Source organism: Manis javanica, chromosome 7 (assembly GCF_040802235.1).
Source record: "Manis javanica isolate MJ-LG chromosome 7, MJ_LKY, whole genome shotgun sequence".
In the NCBI taxonomy this organism is placed as follows: Eukaryota; Metazoa; Chordata; class Mammalia; order Pholidota; family Manidae; genus Manis; species Manis javanica.
Window position 1 is genome coordinate 28,254,091 of NC_133162.1, and position 22,304 is coordinate 28,276,394.

Sequence of the window (22,304 nt, forward strand, 5' to 3'; positions counted from 1 at the left end):
CAAGTCAGAAGGTGCTCGATAGTCCAGGGGAGGGAAAGCTTGGCTGTGCTGAGGGTGCAGCTGTGAAGGGGAAAGGAGGAGCTGGAGGTGAAAGCTATTGCAGCTTGATGATTAAATATCAGGGGAAAGGGAGAAAAAGGAGTCAGCAACCCCACTAAGATTTCAAACACACGTGGTTGGGACCATGGTGGTGCCAAAGACTGAAACAAGGAAACCAGGTGGAGGCCTCCATGTGGAGGAGGTCGTCGTTTTCCTGAAGCAGAGCTGCTGGCACAGCTTTGGAGTGGGGGTACCAAGCAGGCAGTGAGATGCATAGGCTTTGGGGTGGGGTTACCAAGCAGGCAGTGGGATGCGTAGGCCTGCGCTCAGCAAGAAGTCAGGGCAAGATAGCTAGTTTGGAGTCATTAGCAAAGAGATGTTAGTACATGTTGGAAAACTGAAGGAATGGCCAAGGAAAAAGTGCATAAAGCACAAGGGAACAAAGAAAGATGAAGTTGGGGGAAGAAGGAGAACAAAGAACACAGAAATGAGGAGGAGCCTTTGAGGGGGGCAGGAAGACCAGGAACAGGCATAGACTTTAAAGTCAGGGCAAGAAAATATTCGGGGTTAACAAGGGGGAGACCGGAGGGAGACATCTGGGATCCCCTCCCAAATTTATTGGTGTTCTTGGTGATCTGCAAAAGCAGTTACAGTGGAAAATAGAGGAGCCAGGTGGCAAATGGGTCTCACAGAGAACGGAGACAGGTGCTATTGATGGAGCAGCAGGATTAAGAGATGGGTACCCCGGCCCATGATTCAAGACCCAGAGCTGCCAGGGAGTATTGGGGAGCCCCCAGTCCAGACGAGGTGGCTGGTGTCCCACAGTGCGTGGCGGGGCTGGTACTTCCATTGTAATAGTCCATGTCTGGGATGGGCTTCACCAGGCCACAGGCACACACCCCTGGCGCTGACAGCACTTTATTTGAACACGGGCAGGTCCCCTGCACCAACGAGGGCATAGAGCAAATGCAGTCAAGGACATGAAAACAAAAAAGAAATGAAAACCTGCCTTCTTTGCTCAAACCCTGCCCCACTGAAGTAGATCAGCGATCAGAATGAAGTGCCCTGACCATGTCCAATAGGCGCATTGTGTGTAGACCACGAGCCTGCAGAAGAGCACCTGTCATCCTCCTGAGCGCCGGCTTTGGGCTTAAGTGGCCATTTGTACTAAGTGTTTTATCTCCTTTCCAGGGAGCTCCAGTGGGAACTCTTCTCCGGAGTATCCTCGGAAGGAGTTTGGTATGTCCTTTCTTTATTTTCTGAACAAGTGGTCAAATGAGGCAGTGAAAAACGCCTAGGGGAGGGAACCTCATGAGTTAAAGGGATTCCTCTTTAGTTTGACCTCCACTGATCTGTTTCTCCCTTGCTCTTTATCCTGGAACACCTTAGGGGACTGTCAGCCACATTAACTGATGGCCAGCTATTCCTGCAAGGCTCAGGCTTGGACAGATAAGCCCATGACACCAAGCAGCAAGTGTAGGCTTTTCCTTCCACAGGACGCAGAGACCTCCCAGCAAAAAGGAGCAGGGGTTAGAGGGCACAGAACCAAACAACCCAGCAGCGCCCTGCTGCCCCACAACAGCCAGCTTCAAAGGGGCACATTTTATGCCAAGTGAAACCCTAGGTTGTGTCTGCACTTGGCCTTAGGTCTTTGGTCCATATTCTTGGAGTTTCACTGTTCGTAGGAACTGATTGTATAGTAATTATAATTGTATTTATTTATTTGCTTACAGCTGGAAAACTAAAGAAGTCTCTAGCAAAAAACTAAAGGGAAGCCCTGGCAGTGTTTTGATACATTTGATCACTGTAGTCAGCTGTCCAAAGGGATCATGCACTCCAATGATTACCTTGGTTAACACCCTAAGGGTGAATTAACTTAACATTCATTCGGCTAACGTAACACCCTAAATGCAAAGGATGTTTGCAAAACAGGGGCCTTGCAAAACTTTCTTTGCCTTTTGGTTTATGCAGTCTTCATTTACGGAGCTCCTACCATGCTGAAAGGCTCCCATCTTGGTACAAAGGCATTATGAAAACAGCTCTTCCCTCCAACCAAACTCATCTATCTCCATGTCAAAAATATTCAGCATACCACCTCTTCTATATGCCTAAGATTACTTTTCTTTGTTCCTCAGCATCCTCTTCAACCAGAGGAAGGAGCCGAACACGAGGTGAGCTCTGTTGCTGGGTTCTGTTCAGTTCATTCAACAAGTATTTTCTGAGCATCTAATGTGTGTCCAGCCTTGAGCCAGGAAATGTGAGGAGTACAAAAGAATAAATAAGGCATGGTTTCTGCCCTCGAGGAGCTGATAGCATTCCAGAAATCTTTTGCTGGCTCTATCAGGATGGGAAGGATAGTTTTGACAGTGATTTAACATGCAAGTAGAAGCAGGATGAAAAGATGGTAATGATCTGGGGGATAGTTTGCTCTGGTGTGGATTATCTGAAGATGCTGGTTTCATGTCTAGGCTTCTGGTTGACAAGATGAGTGGTAATTGCCCTATGCATCCAAAAAATGAGCGAAAGCCCTTTTTCAAATTATTCCAGGGGACAAAGGGCTCCATGACAGTTTTGCACTCTCCACATCCACCGTGGATAAGGCTCTGGGGAGGAAATGGGTCCTGGGGGAAGCTGCCTTCGAGCACCCTGCTGAGGGTGGCAAGGGGCGTGCGTGTCTGGGCAGGACTCTTCACAGGCTCTGGGAGATCCTGATGACCAGTCTGACCCCCAGGGGCCTGAGGCACCTGTGACTTGAAAGTCAGGAGCATACTAACCACCCGCAACTTTAGGCTGATGGTGGAAAGATGCCAGCTCTCTCCTGAAGCTAACCAATAATGTTAAGCCACCCATTTCCTGCCCTGAAGAGGCAAAAATGGCTAAGTAAACACTGTAGGTTTTAGAATTCTCTCGCTACTGCCTCAGAGACACCGGAAGCAGGAGAGCGGCGTGGTTCACACAAGGGAAATGGGCAGCGGGAAAGGGGTTGGTCATTGCCGGCGGTGACAGAGTCTCCTGGCCCAGCCTTGGATTTTATCAGAACATCCCCAGGCAGCTGGGAGGTGGTGCAGTGGACAGATTTGGGTATGGGGAAAGGACATCTCTAAGGAGCACTTGTTCTGGGCACACCAGGATTTCCTGTTCCCAGCACACAGAGATCTCAGAGCAGCCCAAAGATGTATCTGCTGCTCAGAGCTCAAATCAGACACTATGATCAAAACTCCTTCATTCACAGCCTTCTCCATCCCTTCCCTTATACAGAAAGTGAAATCCGGGTCTGACTGCAGACTGCGTCCCGATCTAAACGATGTAAGTGGTCACTGTGTTGCTGAAAAGAAAGGATCCAGGAATCCAGGACTACTTCTGTGTGTGTGCGTGTGCACGTGTGTGTGTGTCTGTGTGCGTGTGCGTGCGTGTATGTGTAGTCACTCAATCATAAAATGTCCCTAAGGGCCTTCTGTGAGAGGTAGCCTGGGCTAGGTGCTGGGGGCAAGGGGCTGAGGAAGTCACGGTCCCTGCTGCTCAGTAGTTCACTACTCCCGGGGGACAGTAAACCAACAGAGCATGACAGTGCAGATGCCGAGGGAGCAGGGGTCCAGAGAGGCCTTCCTGCGTTAGTGTCACCTGAAGGGTGGGTCACTCAGGCTCAGCGGAGGGAGCTGGTGGGAGACACTGGAGGAACATGTGATGAGACAGTGGAGGAATGCTCAGTGTGGCTAAAGGAAAAGGGTCAAGAGGGGACCTGATGGGATAGTTAAGATTAGCGAGGGGCCAGAAGTAGACTGTGAGAGTTTGAACTTTATCTCAAATGCCAGGGACTCCCCAGTCTCTGTCCATTGACTTTGTTAGACTCATGCTCTTGTTAGATGTCATTTGAAAATTAGAAATGAGCCCAATGGTTAGGGCAAGTGCCAGGTACAAAGGGTAGGAGGAGAAAGAGTTGGGCCTGCAGCTCAGAAATAAGACCAGCGCTCACCCGAAGAGCTCAGGGCCTGGGGCTGCGGGCCTGACTGGAGGCCTGACACCACCTCACCTGAGGCCTTCCAGGTGTGGCAGGTGTGAACCCAAGGGAGGGAGCTTTCAGGGGCAGGAGGGGCCTGGGCAGTCCTCTGCCATGGGTTGCCTGCCAATCTGTTGGTGTCCTCCTGTGCACCGCCCTTGCTCCCTGCCTCCCTCCTCTCCTGTTTGCCACGTTGGGAGGCACAGGCAGCTTGCTCCACTAGGTCACCTCGCTGCAAATAACAGCAGCCAGATGGACTGGAAATTAACTCACAAGAAAGTATCACAATGTTCCTTTTGACACTCCAGAGCATACCACCTGAGGTGGCACGTGCAGAGGATGAGACCACAGTTGAACCATTTGTCTTAAGGGGTCTGGTTCTGTATATGACCCAGGTATAGATGATCCCCTCACCCCCCAATCCAGAATGATAAGGTCTTCTAGCCAAAAAGAATGATCTCTGTGGTGTCTGATGAGGCATAATTAGAAAATATCTACCAAGGACTCTGACCTCCTTGCAGAGGCACTATATTTATGAGGCCATTAATATTTCAAAGTATCAGGTTGGTAAGTGCTATAAATTGAAAAAATGCAAAAATTACAAGGCTCTCCCAAAATGTCCCAGCGTGTGAAGCAGAAGCCATCCTCCCCAGTGTTCAGAGGCCATAAATGTCCCTCCCACTGCAGTTTGATTCAGGGTAGAAATGTCCTAATGGGCGATCTGGGGGTTCTTCCACAGGGACAGAATTGGGTGATGTTATGCGTTTACTCAGGGGGAGCCGATCAGCAAGTGTGAGCCCCACCCGGAAGTGCTCCAACACACTCCCCATCCCCAAGAAAGGCACCATGGAGACCAAAATGGTGACAGCAAGCTCCCAGTCAGGTAAGCCACTGGGCCCCAGGGTACCATGGCGGGAAGGGAAGCCAGTGACAGATTTGCCCAGGAATTCAACTGCACCCTGGAGGCCTTCAGGCTCTGGCAGCGACTTGGCGTGGGCACTGGGCACTTGCTCTTCATGCGGCGTGAGAATGTGGGCCAGCCCTTCCTCGTTCTCTCTGGCCATCAGTCCCGTGTGCACGCTGTAGTCAGGCTCTGGATGCTAGGGAGTCTTTGCCAGGAGACTGCTGACATCTGCGTTGGCCAGGTTTTTAAATATAAAACCAAAACCTCAGGGTACTTGACGACCTGTGTGGGATCCCTCTCATACAGTGAATAGGAGAACTGGCTTCAGATCTGAAGAAGCCCCAAAACCCCCTCTTGGGGGCAGAGCGCCCCTTGGGTCTGGTTCACACATAGGAATGTTTAAGGAGGGTATCGCCGGAGAAGGCTGTCGCCTGCGCAGTGTGGCCTGGAACCAGGGGCTTCCCTACCTGCTCTGGCAGTAAGCCTGGGATTCTTCTGTGAGGGACTCACTACAGGGGCCTCTTTCACGGCTTCCTAGCATCTCTGAAAGTGGAGTGAGTAACAGATAAGAGAGTGAGGCCACTGGTAGTAACAGCAGACCAGGACATGGGGAGGGGGCTTAGAAGGAGGAATGGGTACACCCAGAGCAAAATTTACTACTTTAAGTTTTGTAAGAGCCAACAAGAGTGTGTGATCTCAGAGATCACGTTTTCCCAGCCCCAAGATTTCAGACAGCGGTGAGATGACCGACTGTGCGGTTTGCCCTGGACTGCAGGGAGTTTCTCCAAGGCTAAAATCCAAGGAAGTCCCAGCAAACCAGGCCAGCTGGGCTCCCACAGCACAGAGTGCTGATCTGTCCCTCGCTGGGTGTGGGTGCGCATGTCTATTCCCAGTGTCTGGCACCTACGACGCCACCATCCTGGATGCCAACCTTCTCTCCCATGTGTGGTCCTCCAACTTGCCAGCGGGATCCTCCATGGGTGCCTATCACAACAACGTGACGACTCAGAGCTCGGCCCCCCTCAACACCAATGCCTATTCTGCAGGATCAGGTATGTGGCTTGGGGCACATCCCCTCACACCCCTGAACCCTCCACACCTTTGCCTGGAGCAGAATGACCCTTCTGGTGTTTGCCATCCCCAAGGCTTCCTAGAGGGACTTTCTGTGTCCAAACATCCCAAGACTTCTCACTGGAACTTCAGTTCAATTCTCTAAGGTGTTTATTTGAGTAGGTCCCCTACAGAAAGGACTAATACAGTGTATCAAAAAAAATGTAATGGGAAAGAACACGAAAATGGATGCAAGGAACCTAGTTTGACTCCCTGTGAACAAACTGTGTGACCTTGAGCAAGTCAGTTATCCTCCAGGCTTTAAGTGCCTTCTTTGTAAAATGGTCTCCAGCAGGAAGGTCTTTGGCTAGACCCAGTGTCCACTCCAGGCCTGACCAACCTACGATCTATGTCCACCCCTTGGTCATGACCCAAGGCACAGCACAGACTAATATTTGTTTCTCTGCCACTAGGCAAGAGCCTAAGATTTTCCTAAAAACAGAAATTTAACTAAAAAAAAAAAAGCAACCTTGGCGTTTCTTCTGGGGCTTCTCTGGTGCCCCCTGTTCTGGGCTAGACGGCCCTCCCACCACCATTCCTTCCCCTCTGCAGTCTTTGGGGTTCCAAATGTCATGGCATTCTGCTCCTCTACTCTGCAACCCGGACTCAGCACCTGCTCCTCAGGTCAGTGCTCACCAGCTTGAATCACTTTTCCAGGCGGCTTGCTTACAAATATAGTTATGCTCCCTTCTGGGGAGGAAAACAGAATGGATTCTACAGCAGACGCCCTTCCTGCCCAAGAGCATAAGGGCTTTCCTCCATGCACATGGTAACACAGAAGCCAAATTGACGTAAGGCACAGGGCCTGCCCTCAGTACAGACATTGCTCAGGCCCCAGGGAAAGGTCTACGGGGGAGGGGGCCAGAGATCGCACTTATGCGCTTATTCTGTTCTGGTCCCTTAATTTTCTGTGCGACGTGGAGAAATGAAAGCAAAGGGCTCAGAACATTTTCAGGTGAAAAGCATCTTTAAATTAGAAGGATCTTATTTCACATGTTATTGTAAGTAGTGGGACTCAAATAATGCTACTACTTAGCTTCCGATGCAAACTATGACAATTTTAAAGAAAATTTAGTCATTCAACTTCCGCATACATCAAATTAGCCTCTCTGTAAATAAATTACCAGCCCACACCTTCTTTTAAAGGAACATGACTTGTCCCTGATAGTGTGACTAATAAATATAAGGATATGGGCCATCTTTATGTACTTCGCTGGCCTGCAAATGCAAATGAGCACCCTAATTTTTCACACCTGCAGTTGACTAGAGTCCCACCAAACCCCAGAGAAACTCGGTTTATGCTTTGCTTCTTCTGCCCTTGCTACTTCCTGTTCTCTGCAAATTCCTGAATGAGGAAGATGGGCTGATATTGGATCCACGATCTTGAAGGGATGGAATAAGAGGAGCTGGTAACTAGACAAGACTGAACATTGTACAAAACAAACCAATAACCAGCCTTTGAAATAATAATGGTGGTGAGGGGAGTTTTATGTGTTTGAGTCAAAAGAAGGAAGAATTCAAGAGAAAACTAACAATTCTGTGCCTCTCATCCCTATCCCTGTTGTGTCTGTATCCTATGTCTACAGTTCCCACATTGTGCACCAAGGCACCCCAGGGGTCCTCCGGGAACCCCTGGCATATTTTTCAATTTCAAGGGATACAGAGACATCTGTAATCCACATGTGTAAACTACTGCTATTAAAGTTGTGTAGACCTAAGTATACACTCAATAAATGGAACTCTTAGTAACTTTTAGCTTGGGGAGGGTAGATGGAGTATAAAAAATTACTGTGTCAGAATTAATGAAGACTGACAAAGTTTGGGAATCTCTGTCATATCCATGAAAGTAGCTTTGGTGGCTCCTGGGGGGCTGCCTGAAGGTGAGGGGCCCCCTCTCTGCACCTGTACTCACCTGTCCTCAATGTCTTTCACAGTGTTTGGCATGCAGAACAATCTGGCCCCCAGCTCATCTGCTCTGTCCCACGGTACTGCCACTGCCTCCACAGGTCTGTAGCCAAGGTTTAGGGCATCAGAGCCGGGAAGTAATGCCTCTTGCAGCTATAACTCACAGTACCCCTTTTCAGCACCTACATTAGAGAGATGAAAATGTCCCTCAAAATTAGTCGACCCTTCCCACCACAGAACTAGCTCCCCACCCTGCAACCTGGAGATGCCAATCTTGAGCATTTGCTGGCTCAGACATGAGGGAAACTCACAGGGGAGCCTGTGCTGTGTGTGTGTGTCGGGGTGTGACCTGTGTATCCCATGTCTCATTGCTATCCCTGACAGCCCACTGTCACTGCAAACCAAATCTGGCTGATTTCATGGTGCACCCTCACTGCAAACCTACCTGGGAGGCCGGTGGGGTGGGGAGCAGAAGGGGCCGGAGCCTCAGCCTTTGCCCTCACCTTGTGCCATTGGAGCAGGAAATCTAATACCCATGAAACAAGTGGGGGGCCCTGTAAGACAACATGAATCAAATTTTACAGAGTAGGTGTTAGGGCTGTACAACCTCAGAAGGGAAGGAGATGTGGGAAGGCCTAGGAGGACTTCATGGAGGAGGTGGAATTTAGCAAGAGTTCTAGAATGATGAATATACCAAAGAAATTTCTATCTAAACTCATTGCTGCACACATGACTGGAGTTGATTTCATTATTCATTATGATGATGATTCATTATTATCAATTTCCTCTTGCTGGAGGAGGCTGCCTGTCTACCAGGGCTGGTCAGGCTGCTGCTAAGCTTCATGGAGCCACCCTCCCATGCTGGCCCTGCTCACTTAGTGGTTCCTTTCTTGCAGCATATGGTGTGAAGAAAAACATGCCCCAGAGCCTTACCGTTGTGAGCACTGGTGTGTCCACCTCTCAGGGTGAGTGCTGTCCCCAGCTGCAGAAGTCAGGGGGGTGCAGAGGGAGAATTGCTCCTGGGTGACCCATAGCACGTGGGAGGGGGAGATATAACCCCCTGGTGGTCTAAGGTTGCAAATGCAACTTACCCCAATGACCTCATGGTTGTCTCCATGACTGAGCAGAGAGAGCGTGTCCCTGACCTGAGCAGAGAGAGCGTGTCCCTGACCTTACCTTGGCTTTCCTGTCCAAGGGAAGCAGGAGACCGTGCACACCACATAGGGCCAGGCACATACACCCAGCCCCCACCTTCCTGTGGAAGCCCCTGACCTGCTCCCGTTACGTTACCCATCACAGCAGCCAGGGAGCCCCTCAGAAGCTGCTTTCTGTAGGATCTTTATCAACTTGGGCTCGTGGCACACGGAGGGCTTTTTCCTTTGCTCTGATCCTGCTGCGTTTCTTTCCATTTAACAATTCATTCATTCAAAAAGTATTTACTGAGCACCTGCTTTGGGTACACACACTGTTCTAAGTGCCCCAAGTACAGACATGATCAAAGCATGCTAGAGTCCTGTTCTCACCAGGCTGACAATTCCAGTGCAGACAGGTAAACAAGTAGACAAAGTACGAGATAATAACAGAAAATGACACATATTTGAAGAAAATAAATAGGTGAGGTAGTAGAGAAGGGAGTGTGTGTATGGTAGATGGGGTGGTAAGGAAAAGTACCGCCCAAACTAGTAATAATTGAGACCTGAGGATAGAAATGAACCCACAAAGTTAATTAAAGAAAGGCCTGCCCAAAAAGGGACTTTTGCCCGTTTACTAAAGATCCTGTAATGTCCAGGTGGAGAGACAGCCCCATAGGCCACCTGCCCAGCACTTTGACATTGACCCAACCTCCTGATGGCCAGGCCCCACCAGCAGGGGATGCTGTCTTTGGTCCCCAGTTACCACTGTCAGCAAGAGCAGGAGACATGCCAGCTCATCTCCCTCCTTTCCTCCCCTCTTCCTTCTTCCCTCTCCCTTTGCCTGGCACCTTTTTCTTCCTTCTCGCCCACCTCTCTCATCTCTAGCCTGTACCACAAGCGTCCAGAATGATGACCTCTTGCACAAGGACTGTAAATTCCTGATCCTGGAGAAAGACAGTGCACCTGCCAAGAAGGAGATGGAGCTGCTGATCATGACCAAGGACAGTGGGAAGGTCTTTACTGCCTCCCCCGCCAGCATCGCTGCAAGTATGTGGGAGCCCACGTGACTGGGGTTCAGCAGAAAGGCAGACAGTATAAGACATTGAATGTCCTATCAAGGTGGTTTTGAGGTGTTCTAAAAATGAAACCCGAGCCATCCCATTCGAGTGAAAAGTGCCTGCCTGAACCGGGTGTCCCAGGGTGTTCCTTGAATGTAGACAAGCCAGGAAAACTCCAGTAAAGAGCTCCCAGAGAGGTCTTTGGAAAACAGTAAACCTTCCAACCAAAAGCACAGATGTGGGAGATTCAGCCCAGGGAAGCTGGGGCCTCTTCCTACCAGGGCATACCAGCAGGACAGAATATGGGGCAGCTTTGGGGGAGTGAGGAGAGAATATCCTGGGTTATCATGGCTTGGGTGCACGGCTTCTTTTTCAGAGGACGCTCTAAAGAAAGAAAAGCAAGCTGCCTCCACTGCTGACACCTGCCTAGTATCAGAAGCTAATGGTAAGAGCAAATCTGGTAGCTGTCACCTTGGTTTCAGATAATCCATGTTTCATTTATTTGTCTTCTGAGACCTCGCTACTCAAACCATGGTCCCTGGCCCAGCAGCGTTGGTAACACCCAGAAACATATTAGAAATGCAGACTCCCAGGCCCTAGAGCACACCTGCCGAGTCAGAGGCTGCATTTTAACAAGGTCTGCAGGTGATTCGTGTGTGCACATTATCAGCACACAGCTCTTCCCACAGCCATTCTAGTTCTACAGTGGTAGTTTTTTTCTCACCTTACACTCCCATAATTTTCAGAACTATTAGAAAAAAATACTTTCAAAGCACTTGCCAGCTTTATTTTTTTCTCCCCAAATATTTGCATTCTTTCCTGGGTAACTGAATTTCTTCTCGTGCTCTGGGTCCTATAGAATCTCTCCAAATCACTGATTTTAGGTAGATTAGGAAAGGAAGAAAAAAATTAAGTCATAGAACATATTTTTTAAGATGCAAATGAAATCGGTTACTATCCTCATCTGCCGCTAAATTTTCTTCATTAGCAGTTCTTTACATTTTAGGGGTGGAAGTGGGGCTGTGGAGCCAAAAAACCCTTTTCAAAATCTGATGGAAGTTGTAAACAATGTCCCCAGAAAATCCCACACTCGGTGATCACAGAGCATCACGGGCTCCTGAACAGCTGTCTTCCATGCCCGGCCTTGCTGCTCAGTTCCTTCCACCCCACATTAGGAGCCTGTGTTCAAAGCCCCATAACCAGGGAATTATTTCTCATAAGCACATTTATTGTTTGAATGCAAATGTTACCCCTAACATAGAGCTCCCAAAGTACCTTGGACTTTACAGGTTTAAACTCACAGAGGGTTAAGACACTGTTTTTTCCCACCATTAATTGCTGGCCAGGCCATGCCTTCATCAATGCAGTCACTGCAAACACCAGATCAGTGAGGACTGAGTTAACGGGCCTGACCCACCTCAACGCACAGACTGTCTTGTGGGCTCCTCCAGTTACGAGCCACCCAACTCTATACAGTTTCCCAGAAGGCTCCAGGGGAGCCTGCTGGGGTCAGGCTGGGGGCTGGAGCTCACGGGCCATGCCAATCCTGCTGGACAGCCACTGCCCACCCTCAGGTCCAGGGTCTCCCAAACATGGCCAGGGTGACACACCCGGGCTGCTGCGGTGTCTTGCAGCAGGCTCTGCGGGCCTTCGCTGTAATATATCCCCAGTCCTTTACGCTTTCCCACTTGCTCCCAGGTTTATGAGAGAAGCGCGTCAAGGGTTATCAGTCTATTTCATACTCATATAGAGCAAATACTCTTTTCACTAAAAAACTTAAAATCTTCTTGGCCACTCCTTAAGTACTGACTGTAATTCTGGGCACTGTAGGGATTCCAAGGAAGGAGCCATGTGAACTGAGACGTGGCGGTGGGAACGCTTTGGATGAATGAAGGGCAGGAGGAAGTGGCACATCAGTGCTCATAATCAAGTTTTTAAACCTTGTATCATGTGCTATATCCTCTGTGAATTACTTCACACGGTTATCTAGTTTATTCAGTCATCTAAGGTAACCTTTACACTCCATTTTATACAAAAGGAAACAGGTCATGTGACTTTCTCAGGGTCACAGTTCAGGCCCATGAAGTGACCTGCTCTTCACCAGCCAGGGCCCTGTGTTCCCTGCAGGATCCAGCTTCATGTTCCACAGAGCTGCCAGCCCCACTCACACTCACTTGGGCTGCTGCGAAGTCACCAAAAGCCAGAGAATTTTGAGGGAAGAGGGCAAGACCCTCCTGCATTCACCTTACCCTTCCCTTGTCTTACACAGATGTCCACAGCAACAACTGGCGTGGAGGTGAGGTGATGGGGGGTGGGAGGGCACGTGGGGGGCAGTGCCAGCCTGGTGCCCCTGCGGCTCCTGCTGCAGCTGGTGGAAATGGATGCTAGGCCTACTGCTCACCTGGCTGCTGCTCCTGGGGCTGCTCTTTGGCCTCATTGCTCTGGGTATGTGGCAATCATGGCAGGGCAGCAGGCCTCACTGCTGCTCAGAGGGCAGGAACTGGAGAGTGTCCCAAGTATCAGGGGCTTAAGGGGCCCAAGATTACTGCAGACCCATTGTTACTGCAGGTGAGGAAACTGAGGCTCTGAGAGACACCTGGCCACGGGTCCATGGCTGCTTAGTGGCAGAGCTGGGAGTCCAGTTAGCAGAAGCTTAGTGGCAGCTCCTGGTTGCGGGCCAGGGCCCTCTGTCCCTGCAGCAGTCAGCTCTCAGCATTTGGCTGCCCAGAAGAATCAGGCCAGGCCTTCTCCTAGCCTTTTTCTTTTCGCCTTTTCCATGCACCATATCAATTGCTCTATTGATTCACACCAGCTCCCAGGGAGAGTGAGGCCAGCTCTGCCACCACCTCAGATGAGAAGACTGGCTCCCAGGCCAGGTTTCTGTAGGGCTCAGCTATGATTTTGAGTAGCTAATCCCTCTGGTAGCCTCAACAGATGGCCTCTGCATAAGCATTCCAGCAAAATAACCCCAGCGTCATGGAGAAGTCCCCACAGACCCCAGGGCCTCTGTTTCAGGCTCCCTTTGAGGACTGAGCGTGTGCTGGGGACACACTGGCCCTGGGCCCACCAGCTGAGCCGCCTTTGTCTGTCTGTCTGTCTGTCCTGTCTATCTGTCTGTCTCAGCGGACGAGGTGAGGAAGCTGAAAGCACGTGTGGACGAGCTGGAGAGACTCAGGAGTGGTGCAGGATTCCACAAGGAGGCCATGGAGAGGAGCAGCAAGGACCAGCTGCTGTATATAGACAGATCCGGTCTCCACAGCAGCAGTCAGGAGGCACTCTGGCTTTTTGTGAGAAACAAGCTGATGACAGAACAAGAAAACGGTGAGCGTGTAGCAGGGCAGAGGCCAGCTGGCTTCCAGTCAGCAGCTCCTTGGCCTCTGTGTACAGGGGCACATTGTTCGTGGTAATCTCAAACCCTCCTCATTCCAGGCTCTAGATAGTCCTGGGAGAGAGGGAGGACCATTACTGTGATCCCATTTTTCTACTGGGACCACTGAGACCTGGAGAGAATTACCCAAAATCACAGAACTAACACATGTTAGAATCTGATTGCTGGTCCTATCCTTGGTTTCTTCCTGCTCTACCATGGTGATGCATCTTTGTGTGTGTGCATGTGTGACACACCCAAGATGTGCAGCTAAGCCAGGGATTACCTTCTCTTGTAGGGAATCTCCGAGGAAGCCCTGGCCCTAAAGGTACTGTGCAGGACTGAGCCCTTTCCCTGCTCCCGTTGCCTGCATTTGGAGCCAGGTTTATGGCTGGAAATTTTCCAGAGTAAAGGATGAGCAGTGGGAAGATCTTATGGTCTCTATTGGAGGGTTGAGAATTGACTTTACAGTGAAAATATCTTAGAGAGGGAAGGGACCAGAGGCATCGTGTAGGAGCCTGAGAGGAACGCACACCACGCACATGTGCCCCATTGTAATGAGGCTTATGTGCTGCCAGCAGGCCTTAAAACGCTAGGATGTGATGGCCCTTGGCTCCTCCCCCATCACACAGTTTTCATCTCTTTCTGATTTTAGGTGACATGAGAAGTCAAGGCCCCGAAGGTAAATAGAATGTGAAGATGGTTTTTTTTTTGAGAGGGCATCTCTCATATTTGTTGATCAAATGGTTGTTAATAACAATAAAATTCTGTATAGAGGACTCAATGCACAATCATTAATCGACCCCAAGCCTAAAGTCTCCACATCTCAACAGTCTCCAATCTTCTGAAGCATAGTGAATAAGTTCTTACATGGTGAACAGTGCAAGGGCAGTCATCACAGAAATTTTTGGTTTTGATCACGTATCATGAACTATAAACAATCAAGTCAGATATGGTTATTCATTTGATTTTTATACTTGATTTATATGTGAATCCCACATTTCTCCTTTTTTTTTTAAATAAAATACTGAAGTGGTAGGTAGATGCAAGATAAAGGTAGAAAACATAATTTACTGCTGTAAGAGGGCAAATGTGGATGATCAGGTCTGTGCCTATAGACTAAGTATTAATCCAGGCTGGACAAGGGCAACAAAACACCCACGGGTGCAGAAGATTTCTCTCAAAACGGGAGGTGAGGTTCTAAGCTTCACCTCTGTTGATCCCCAATTTCTCACCTGATGGCCCCCCTGCGACTGTGCCTGTCTTAGGTTGTTCCTCCCTTGAGGAATCTTACCCGTCTCTGGCTAACCAGTCATCTTCCGGGGCCATACAGGGAGATGTAAAGTTGGTAAGTGAGAGAGAAGCCATATTGTTTGAAAAGGTTAGCTTTTTACTTCTTTGCAGATTTTTGCCCTGTGGCTTCTATGCCCAGCACTTGTCTCGAGGTATCTTTACCACTTGGAAGAATTATGATACTCGGTAATTTTCGATATGAGGCACAATTCTACTAAACAGCTGTAATCAGGAAGGAAGAAGAAAAGCTATAGAAGTAGCAGACAGAAGAAAACATGGGAAGATTGATTATTTCTTTGACATAACTTCTTGTAGAGTAACATAAGCATGTATAGGTTTTAACAAACTACTAATTAAATTGTGTACACACATTAACAGAATAGGAATACAGATACATAACAAAAGCAGACCTACAATTACTGGCCATATCCAGTGAAACCAAGAAAACCAGTTAGGTACCCTAGGCATTTGTGAAAACTTATCAAATATGATGGATATTGTCTAACTGAATTTGAATAGTTTGAGAAAAATCAGACAAATTAAAACAACACATTCCTGGGAACTGTTCACATCCCATATGTTCTTTTAACAGTAGATAGTCTGTAGTCGCAAGATTTTGGAGCACTGCAACTTGCACTTCTCCTAATTCTTGGTTGAGTTCCAACAGTATAGATCCAGTCAAATTTGTTGTTTTACTGTATGCACAGGCCAGCTTAGATATCTCCTTCTTCATTCCAGTGGCAAGTCCAGGAACCGGTGGGATGAATGCAGCTACAACTGCAACAGCGCCAGGATAGAATGTGAAGATTTTTACCTTAAATATCAGTGAGGGTTGACCGTGTAAAGCAATCAGTAAGTGTCAGAAACCCACCTCACACTCCCTGGCCAGCTCCCCTCTGAGGTAGGACCCATGGACTGCAAAGCAGCCTGCCAGACCCCTTGTGCTTTTGAGGAGCAGGGAGTTTCATGACAGAGCAGAGCTTTGGGGTAGCACTGCCCCTGGCCCCTCCTCAGGGCTCCAGGGACTCTCAGAACCAGGGCCTGTGTCTCCCCAAGCTGCTAAGGGCAGCGTGAGGGCCTGCTACGACACAACCTCTAGGTGGATTTCTAGGAATACAGATGCCTAGGTCCTGCCAGGAATCAAGACATTCCTGAATCAGATGCTCTGAGGCTGGGCCCTGGAACCACCAGGTTAATTCTGATGAGTCAGTCAGGTACCACCATTATAAGTAAGCAGCCTGCTCTCAGAGGGCTTGGGTGAGGGAGGCTGGGGTAAAACCCAGCAGTCAGGAATGGAGCTCCTGTGGGGAAATCCAGTAAAAGGCCCCACCTGCCATCAAGGGGCAGGTAGTTTAGGAGGTGTGACATATTCACAGGAAACGGTATCCACAGTGTTAGTTGGGGGACAAGCACATGCTAACTTGTGTGGCGCATACTTATGTGCTACAGCATATTGATATATTTCATTGGTTTGAAAATCAATGGGACAGGACTGTGGGTGGGAGGAAGGGGTTTCTAATCCCACTGACCACAGCCATGCTCCTTGATCTAGCTGAATAGGGTTCCCAGACTTCAGTGTAAATAAAAATTGCCCAAAGAGTCTGAGCCCCACTCTCAGAGCCTCTGACTCAGCAGGTATGAGTGGAGCCAGGAGTCTGCATTCTCGGTCACCCCAGGTAGTTCTGAGGCCAGAGTGCCTGGGCTGTTTTGAGAATCACTCACTGTTCAGGATGGTAGGTGGCCCCTCCCCCCAGATCCACCTCCCTGCCTAAGAGAAGCCAGTGCAGGAATTGAGGTCCTTCCACTTGGTGGCCCTCCACTTCTCTTCCAGATTCCCTCCCCCACATACACACCGTGAGTCACCACCCAAGCACCCTCTTCCAGCTTGCAGGCCATGTACCCCCTCCTGGCATGTGGGAATGGGGACTGATGTTCCCAGAGCCCCTGAGCCATAAAATACAGGATGCCCACTTAAATTTGAATTGTAGATAAATGACATGCAATTTGTCACTATATGTATGTCCTACGTATTGCACAGAACATACTTAGAGTAAAAATTTATTCAATGTTTATCTGCAATTCAGACTTAACTGAGCATCTGTATTTTTATTTGCAAAATGTGGCAATCCTACCTGAATTTCGCCAATGGCTCCTCTATGTAATTGGCCTGAGTCCTCTGGCTGACTTCTCTCTTGTATCTTTTCCTGCAGGAGATCGAGGGTTCCCTGGGACTAAAGGTGTGTGACCACTGGTGGCATGGCCGGTATTGTGGGCTGCTCATTCCGGATCCTGGTTCCCAGGAGGACAATAGGGCTGAGATATTTTTGTGAATCTGCAGGTATTCCTGGGCCCTTGTGCCACCCAGGTCAGGGAGGACCAAAGGGACAAAAAGGCAGTGTGGCTGAGAACTGCTTTTCCCATTCCTTAATTCATTCATTCAACAAATGTTTATTAAGTGCCTGCTGTGGTTTTTAGGTGCTGGGGAGACACTGGTGAACAGAGAAATCCCTGTTTACATTTGGGTGGGGGAGCAGACAGTAGACATGATAGATAAGCAAAGTACACAGCAGGGTGTTTTGTGCATCATCAAAGACAAACCTGGCAGGGCACTGGGAGTGCCGAGGGGGTGATTCTAAATAGGGACATCGGGGAAGGCCTCACGGAGAAGGCGCTGCTTGGGCACAGGCTCGAGGGGGTGAGGGCACAGGCATGTGGAGATCTGGGGGAAAGCACTCCAGGCGCAGGGAGCAGCCCAGGCCCTGGGCAAGGGTGTGCCTGGCAAAGAGCAGCCAAGAGGAGGAGGTGCAGGCGCTGACTGGAGCCCACGAGGGAGGGAGAAAGTCCAGAGTGGGGCCTGGTGGGTGAGGCCGACCATGTGGGGCCTTAAAGGCCATCGTAAGGACTTTGGCTTTTACCCCATGTGAGTTGAGAAGCCATTTGCAGGTTTGGGGCAGAAGTGGGACGTGATCCACCTGCAGTTTGAAAGGGTCACTCTGGCTTCCTGGTTGAATGTGGGATACAGGGATGGAGGGAGAAGCAGGGAGACCAGACAAGAGGCTCCACACAGGCGTCCCACCAAAAAGATGCTGCCTATAGAGCCCTTGGCTGCAGCACAGGGTCCTAACTCCGAGGTGGCCATCCATGTCTTTAGGAGAGCCCGGCATGGAGGGACCCATGGGCCAGAGAGGGCAGGAAGCCCCCATGGGACCTTGCGGTGAACCAGGGCCCCCTGGGTTTGGAGAGAAAGGAGACAGAAGTAAGAGGCGGTTCCTTCGTCAGAAGGTTTAGCTACATCCATGCTTCTGTCTTATATCTTTCGCCCTCATCCTTCTTTCAGTGACATTTGCTGAGCCAGGCTCTGTGCCAGGCCCTGTGGAGACAGTGGTCTAACAAGTGGTTGTGGGCTGGGCAGTGGGTTCAAACTGAGGGCTACGAACCCTGCAGCACTCAGCATCCACAGAGAACATGGTCACAGGGAATCTCCCCGAGGGGGTTGGTGAGGAGTCAGAGTTGAGGTGAAGAGCTCAGGGCGGAGCAGGGCATGAGCAGCGTCGGGTGCAGGCCCTCCAGCCTCACATGGCTGGAACTAGGCAGCAAAAGAGACACAAAAAACCCCAGACAGAGACCCAGCCCTGGAGGAGACTGGCAAAGTTTTTGCAATTAGATCATTTATCATGAGTCTGCTTTTATCTGGGGAAACCAAGCACAGACACCAGAAATCCTCAGCGCCAAAAGGTCATGAGCAAGAAGCTTTACTTTGAGCTTCACTTTGTCTTAAAAATATTACTCAACCAGGCAACAAATATTTATTGAGTACCTACTAGGTGTCAGACTTCATGGAATGTGAAAGCTCTGGGGGTAGAAACTGAAGTGACTCGAGGCCTCACCTGATGTAGCAGAGACCCCCAGCAGGGTGGGAAGTTCCTCCCTTCCCCTGAAATGACCCCACCTGGCTGGGTGGGCATCCACACAGGGGACTCTCTCAGAGTGCTTATTTCTCCCCAGGGGCTGCTGGTGAACCAGGTACTCAGGGTCCACCTGGTGTCCCAGGTTCTGTGGGTGCCAAAGGTAAGTCAAGCGTCCATGATACCCACAGCCATGTCCAGGATGGATCACAGAGGTCCAGGTGCTGGCATTCCAGAGAGCCCTAAGCCACCACAGGGGAATGGGCCCAGAGCATGTACCCCCTCAAAGGAGTCCCAGAGAGTCAGAATTTGCACTTTTTTTGGCTCCACAATGGATTTGGGGCCACATTTACATGTCTTTCAATGGCCTTATTATTTGGCCCCTAAGTGGGTGGATGGATCAGGAAATCAGAAGTTGGACAACTTGCTCACCTGTCTGGGGCCCAGATGCATGTGTTCAAAGAGCATGTCTGTACTCAGCGGGATGGGCCCCTCTCAGTTTGATGCCCATCTGGTCACCACCCTCCCTAATTCTGCCCCAGCCCGAATATTTCACTCTGGGAAGGAGGAATGGGTTTCCTGATCCCACCAGCTACAGCTTCCTCCCTAAGGAGGATTTTGTACCGGCGTCACCTAGGGACCCTCTGACTCTGAGGCCCTGGCAAGAACCTGAGCTGTGTGGGCAGTGCTCACACACGCAGCCCTCACCTGGAAGGGAGCCCCGCCCCCTCCACCTGCCCTTCGTCACGGCCTGTGCTGACCCTTCTGATCATCGTCATGTCATCCTCAGGTTCCAGCGGCTCTCCTGGCCCACAGGGTCCCCCAGGTCAGTATGCTTCCTCCTATAAACAGATGCTGTATCTGGGGCAGAGAAGGGATGCTAGAAGGAAATACGTTTTTAAAACAAAAGAAGCAATTATAAAGAGAGCCTCCCAGAGACACAGACTCAGTCCACCTGTGTGTCCCCTGTGGCTGCGGTGGGTGCCCAAAGGTCTTGTGAGATCTGCTCTGACCTGGCTTGGGGTACTCAGCCCTCCAGCAGCTTTGGAAGCAGGCAGTTCCCATCCTTCATCATCCCTACGGGCCACAGCGCCTCCTGCCATCTCAGGAGTCTCAGGCTATTGCCCCTGCTGTCCCACCATAATGCAGGCCAGTGTCTCTGCCAGGGTCCCATGAGGCGTCCTCAAGCCCAGAGCTTGGTAATCGCAGGGCAAGTAACCTCGACCAGGATACGTAGCGGGGATGTGGGGACGAGTCCGCAGAGAGCAGCCCATGACTTTTACTCCAGAGTGTGTGTCTGTATACCTGTGTGTCTCTGTGTGCATGTGCCCATGTGCGTATCCATCTCTCCCTAAACTGGGGACATTTGTCCACCTGCATGGTTTTCTCTGCTTGCAGGTGCCATTGGTCTCCAAGGACTCCAAGGGGAAGTAGGACTCCCTGGTGTCAAAGGTAAGCTGGGAGAGGGGCCAGAGGGAAGGGGAATTCAGCTATGGATGCCGCTCACTCAAGAAGGTCTGGGGAGCAGGGAGGATCCGCTGGCCGTGACCGACAGCCCGTGAGGGTGGCAGGCGCATGAGGAGAAGAGGAGGTCAGGATGGCAGGGGAGCCTGTCTTCAGACACAGACACTGCCCCTTCTCGGTCGTCTCCTCTCAGGCTTCTTACATGAAGTTGACCATTACCTTTTCAGGTGACAAAGGACCTGTGGGGCCATCAGGGCCCAAAGATGTGTTGCTCCTGCTCTTACTCAGGTATCACGTAATCGGCCTGACTCCTGGGGACCCAGATGTGTCCCCTGCGCCAGAGTCTGAGGATACAGACGACTCCAGCTCCTGGACCCTGGGCTAGCAGGGATCTCAGAGCTCATTCTAATTCAACTTATCAGATAGAGAAACTGAGCACAAGGAGGCGAAACAAAGCCCCAAACAAAGCTGTGGTTGGGTGGTCCTCAGGGTGGCGAGTGTGCAGCATTAAGGCCCCCCACCCCTACCAAGTCTGGTCCTCCTTGTGCCCACAGCAGGCGCTGGGGTCAGTCTGTGGGTGGGCCCTGACCCTGGGGGAGATCAAACGCGCTCCTTGGCTTAATTAACACCCACTTCCCACCGACCTTCTGCTGACAGTAGCTTACAGGTACAGTGAGAACTGTTCTGCAGCCAGGGGGCCCTCCTGGCGGGTGAGATGGTTCTCCTTACTCCTCACTGATGCTTCCTGCCTCCCCCACCCGCCATGTGTGTTTTAGGTGACCTGGGCGAGAAAGGATCCCGAGGCCTCATAGGTCAGTCCTGCCCAGCAATGTACTTCAATCCATTAGGGAGTTTTTGTAAATCCATCGGGCACAGAGGTAGAAAACAATACAGAAATGTGAGACAGAATCTCTGCCTAAAAACCCTTGGGAATTTATAATCTAGAAAAAGGAAAAGAGGAGATAAAGGAGTGAATGGAGTATAAGCCAACTTCAAAATGCACATTCCAGATGGTAAATGTTTGGGGCAGAAAAGAGAGTTTACGATTGTCTCTGATTTTTGGAGAATGTCATTGGGAAAATTGAGCTCATCCCAAAGTAGCAGAAAGGTTGCACTACTTAAAACTGTCTCAGCTGCTTACTGCCTGCCAACTTGAATCAATAAAAAGGACACTTACAGTTATAGTAGTTTGGCGAGCTCCCTGTTGCCAGGGAAGTAAGGTTCATACACATGCCCCTGCAGACCAGGCTTGGCTCTGTGCCTGCTGCTCAGGGCATCCTGACTGTAGAAGTGACTGTGTCTCCAGCCTGTGGCTGGCACCCTACACGCCTCTGGTGGAGGAGAGGCAGTGTTGGATTGGGTAAGGACGGCGGAGCCCTCTGTCGGTGTCAGGCACGTGGAGCCTGAAAGCCTCCAGTCAGCTAACCCATTTCCTTTGCAGGCCAGTCTGGCGCTAGAGGTTTGCCCGGTGCTGTGGGCAAGCCTGGAGCTAAAGGAGCCACGGGTAAGTGTCCCAGAGGGACAGATGCAGCGGGTCTGCTGCTTCTAGGTGTCGTCATGGCCTGAGACCCTTCTTTAGAGCTTCCCACCCTGCTCACTAGTCCGCCCACGCCCCAGTAGAGGCTCCATTTACAGGCTGTTTCTGGGGCTGGGCATCCCTCTGGGGGTTGAGAGAAGAGCAGCTGTCGCTGGGTTTCTCACTGTTCTGGGGCGGGGGTTGGAAGGGTATGGCCAATTCAGCCTGGTTCCTTCCTCTAAGGCCCCTGAGTCCCTGGGGAGGAGGGACAAGCATTGAGGTGCTTCAGAACCCATAGTGTTCCAGGCACAGCCTGGATACCCCAGAGCGGTCTCAAGACTTGCCTTTACTGAGATGCCTGTCAGCCAGGACACGGGAGTTGGCTAAGGATGTTCAGAGGGCCAGCTGTTTAAGCCCCACCAATGGGGATGGGGTATATTCAGTTTCTCATGCATTCAACAAGCTGTTAGGAACGCCGACTACATGCAGGACACTGTGCTGGGAGAGTAAGATGCTTTACCTCCCCCAAGGGGGGAGAGAGCTCGTCTGAGGTGATGAGTGCCATGGAAGGTACAGAGTGCTATGAGGACATGGTAGGGAGAGGGATTTCCTC

The 22,304-nt window shown here is 50.4% G+C and overlaps 1 protein-coding gene across 1 annotated transcript; it reads left to right on the top strand.

Annotated features, from left to right (window-relative positions):
- Positions 1–790: 790 nt before the first annotated feature.
- On the top strand, positions 791–20,560 carry LOC140850297 (collagen alpha-1(XVII) chain-like). The gene is given in 22 exon segments (XM_073240034.1): positions 791–863; positions 1,231–1,278; positions 2,175–2,210; positions 3,298–3,345; positions 4,776–4,919; positions 5,834–5,992; positions 6,603–6,674; positions 7,985–8,056; positions 8,852–8,920; positions 9,974–10,135; positions 10,511–10,591; positions 12,448–12,591; positions 13,270–13,467; positions 13,812–13,841; positions 14,169–14,195; positions 17,017–17,043; positions 17,145–17,204; positions 17,955–18,062; positions 18,812–18,874; positions 19,502–19,537; positions 20,110–20,163; positions 20,403–20,560. Coding segments are annotated over 22 exon segments (1,869 nt in total).
- The last annotated feature ends 1,744 nt before the right edge of the window (positions 20,561–22,304 follow it).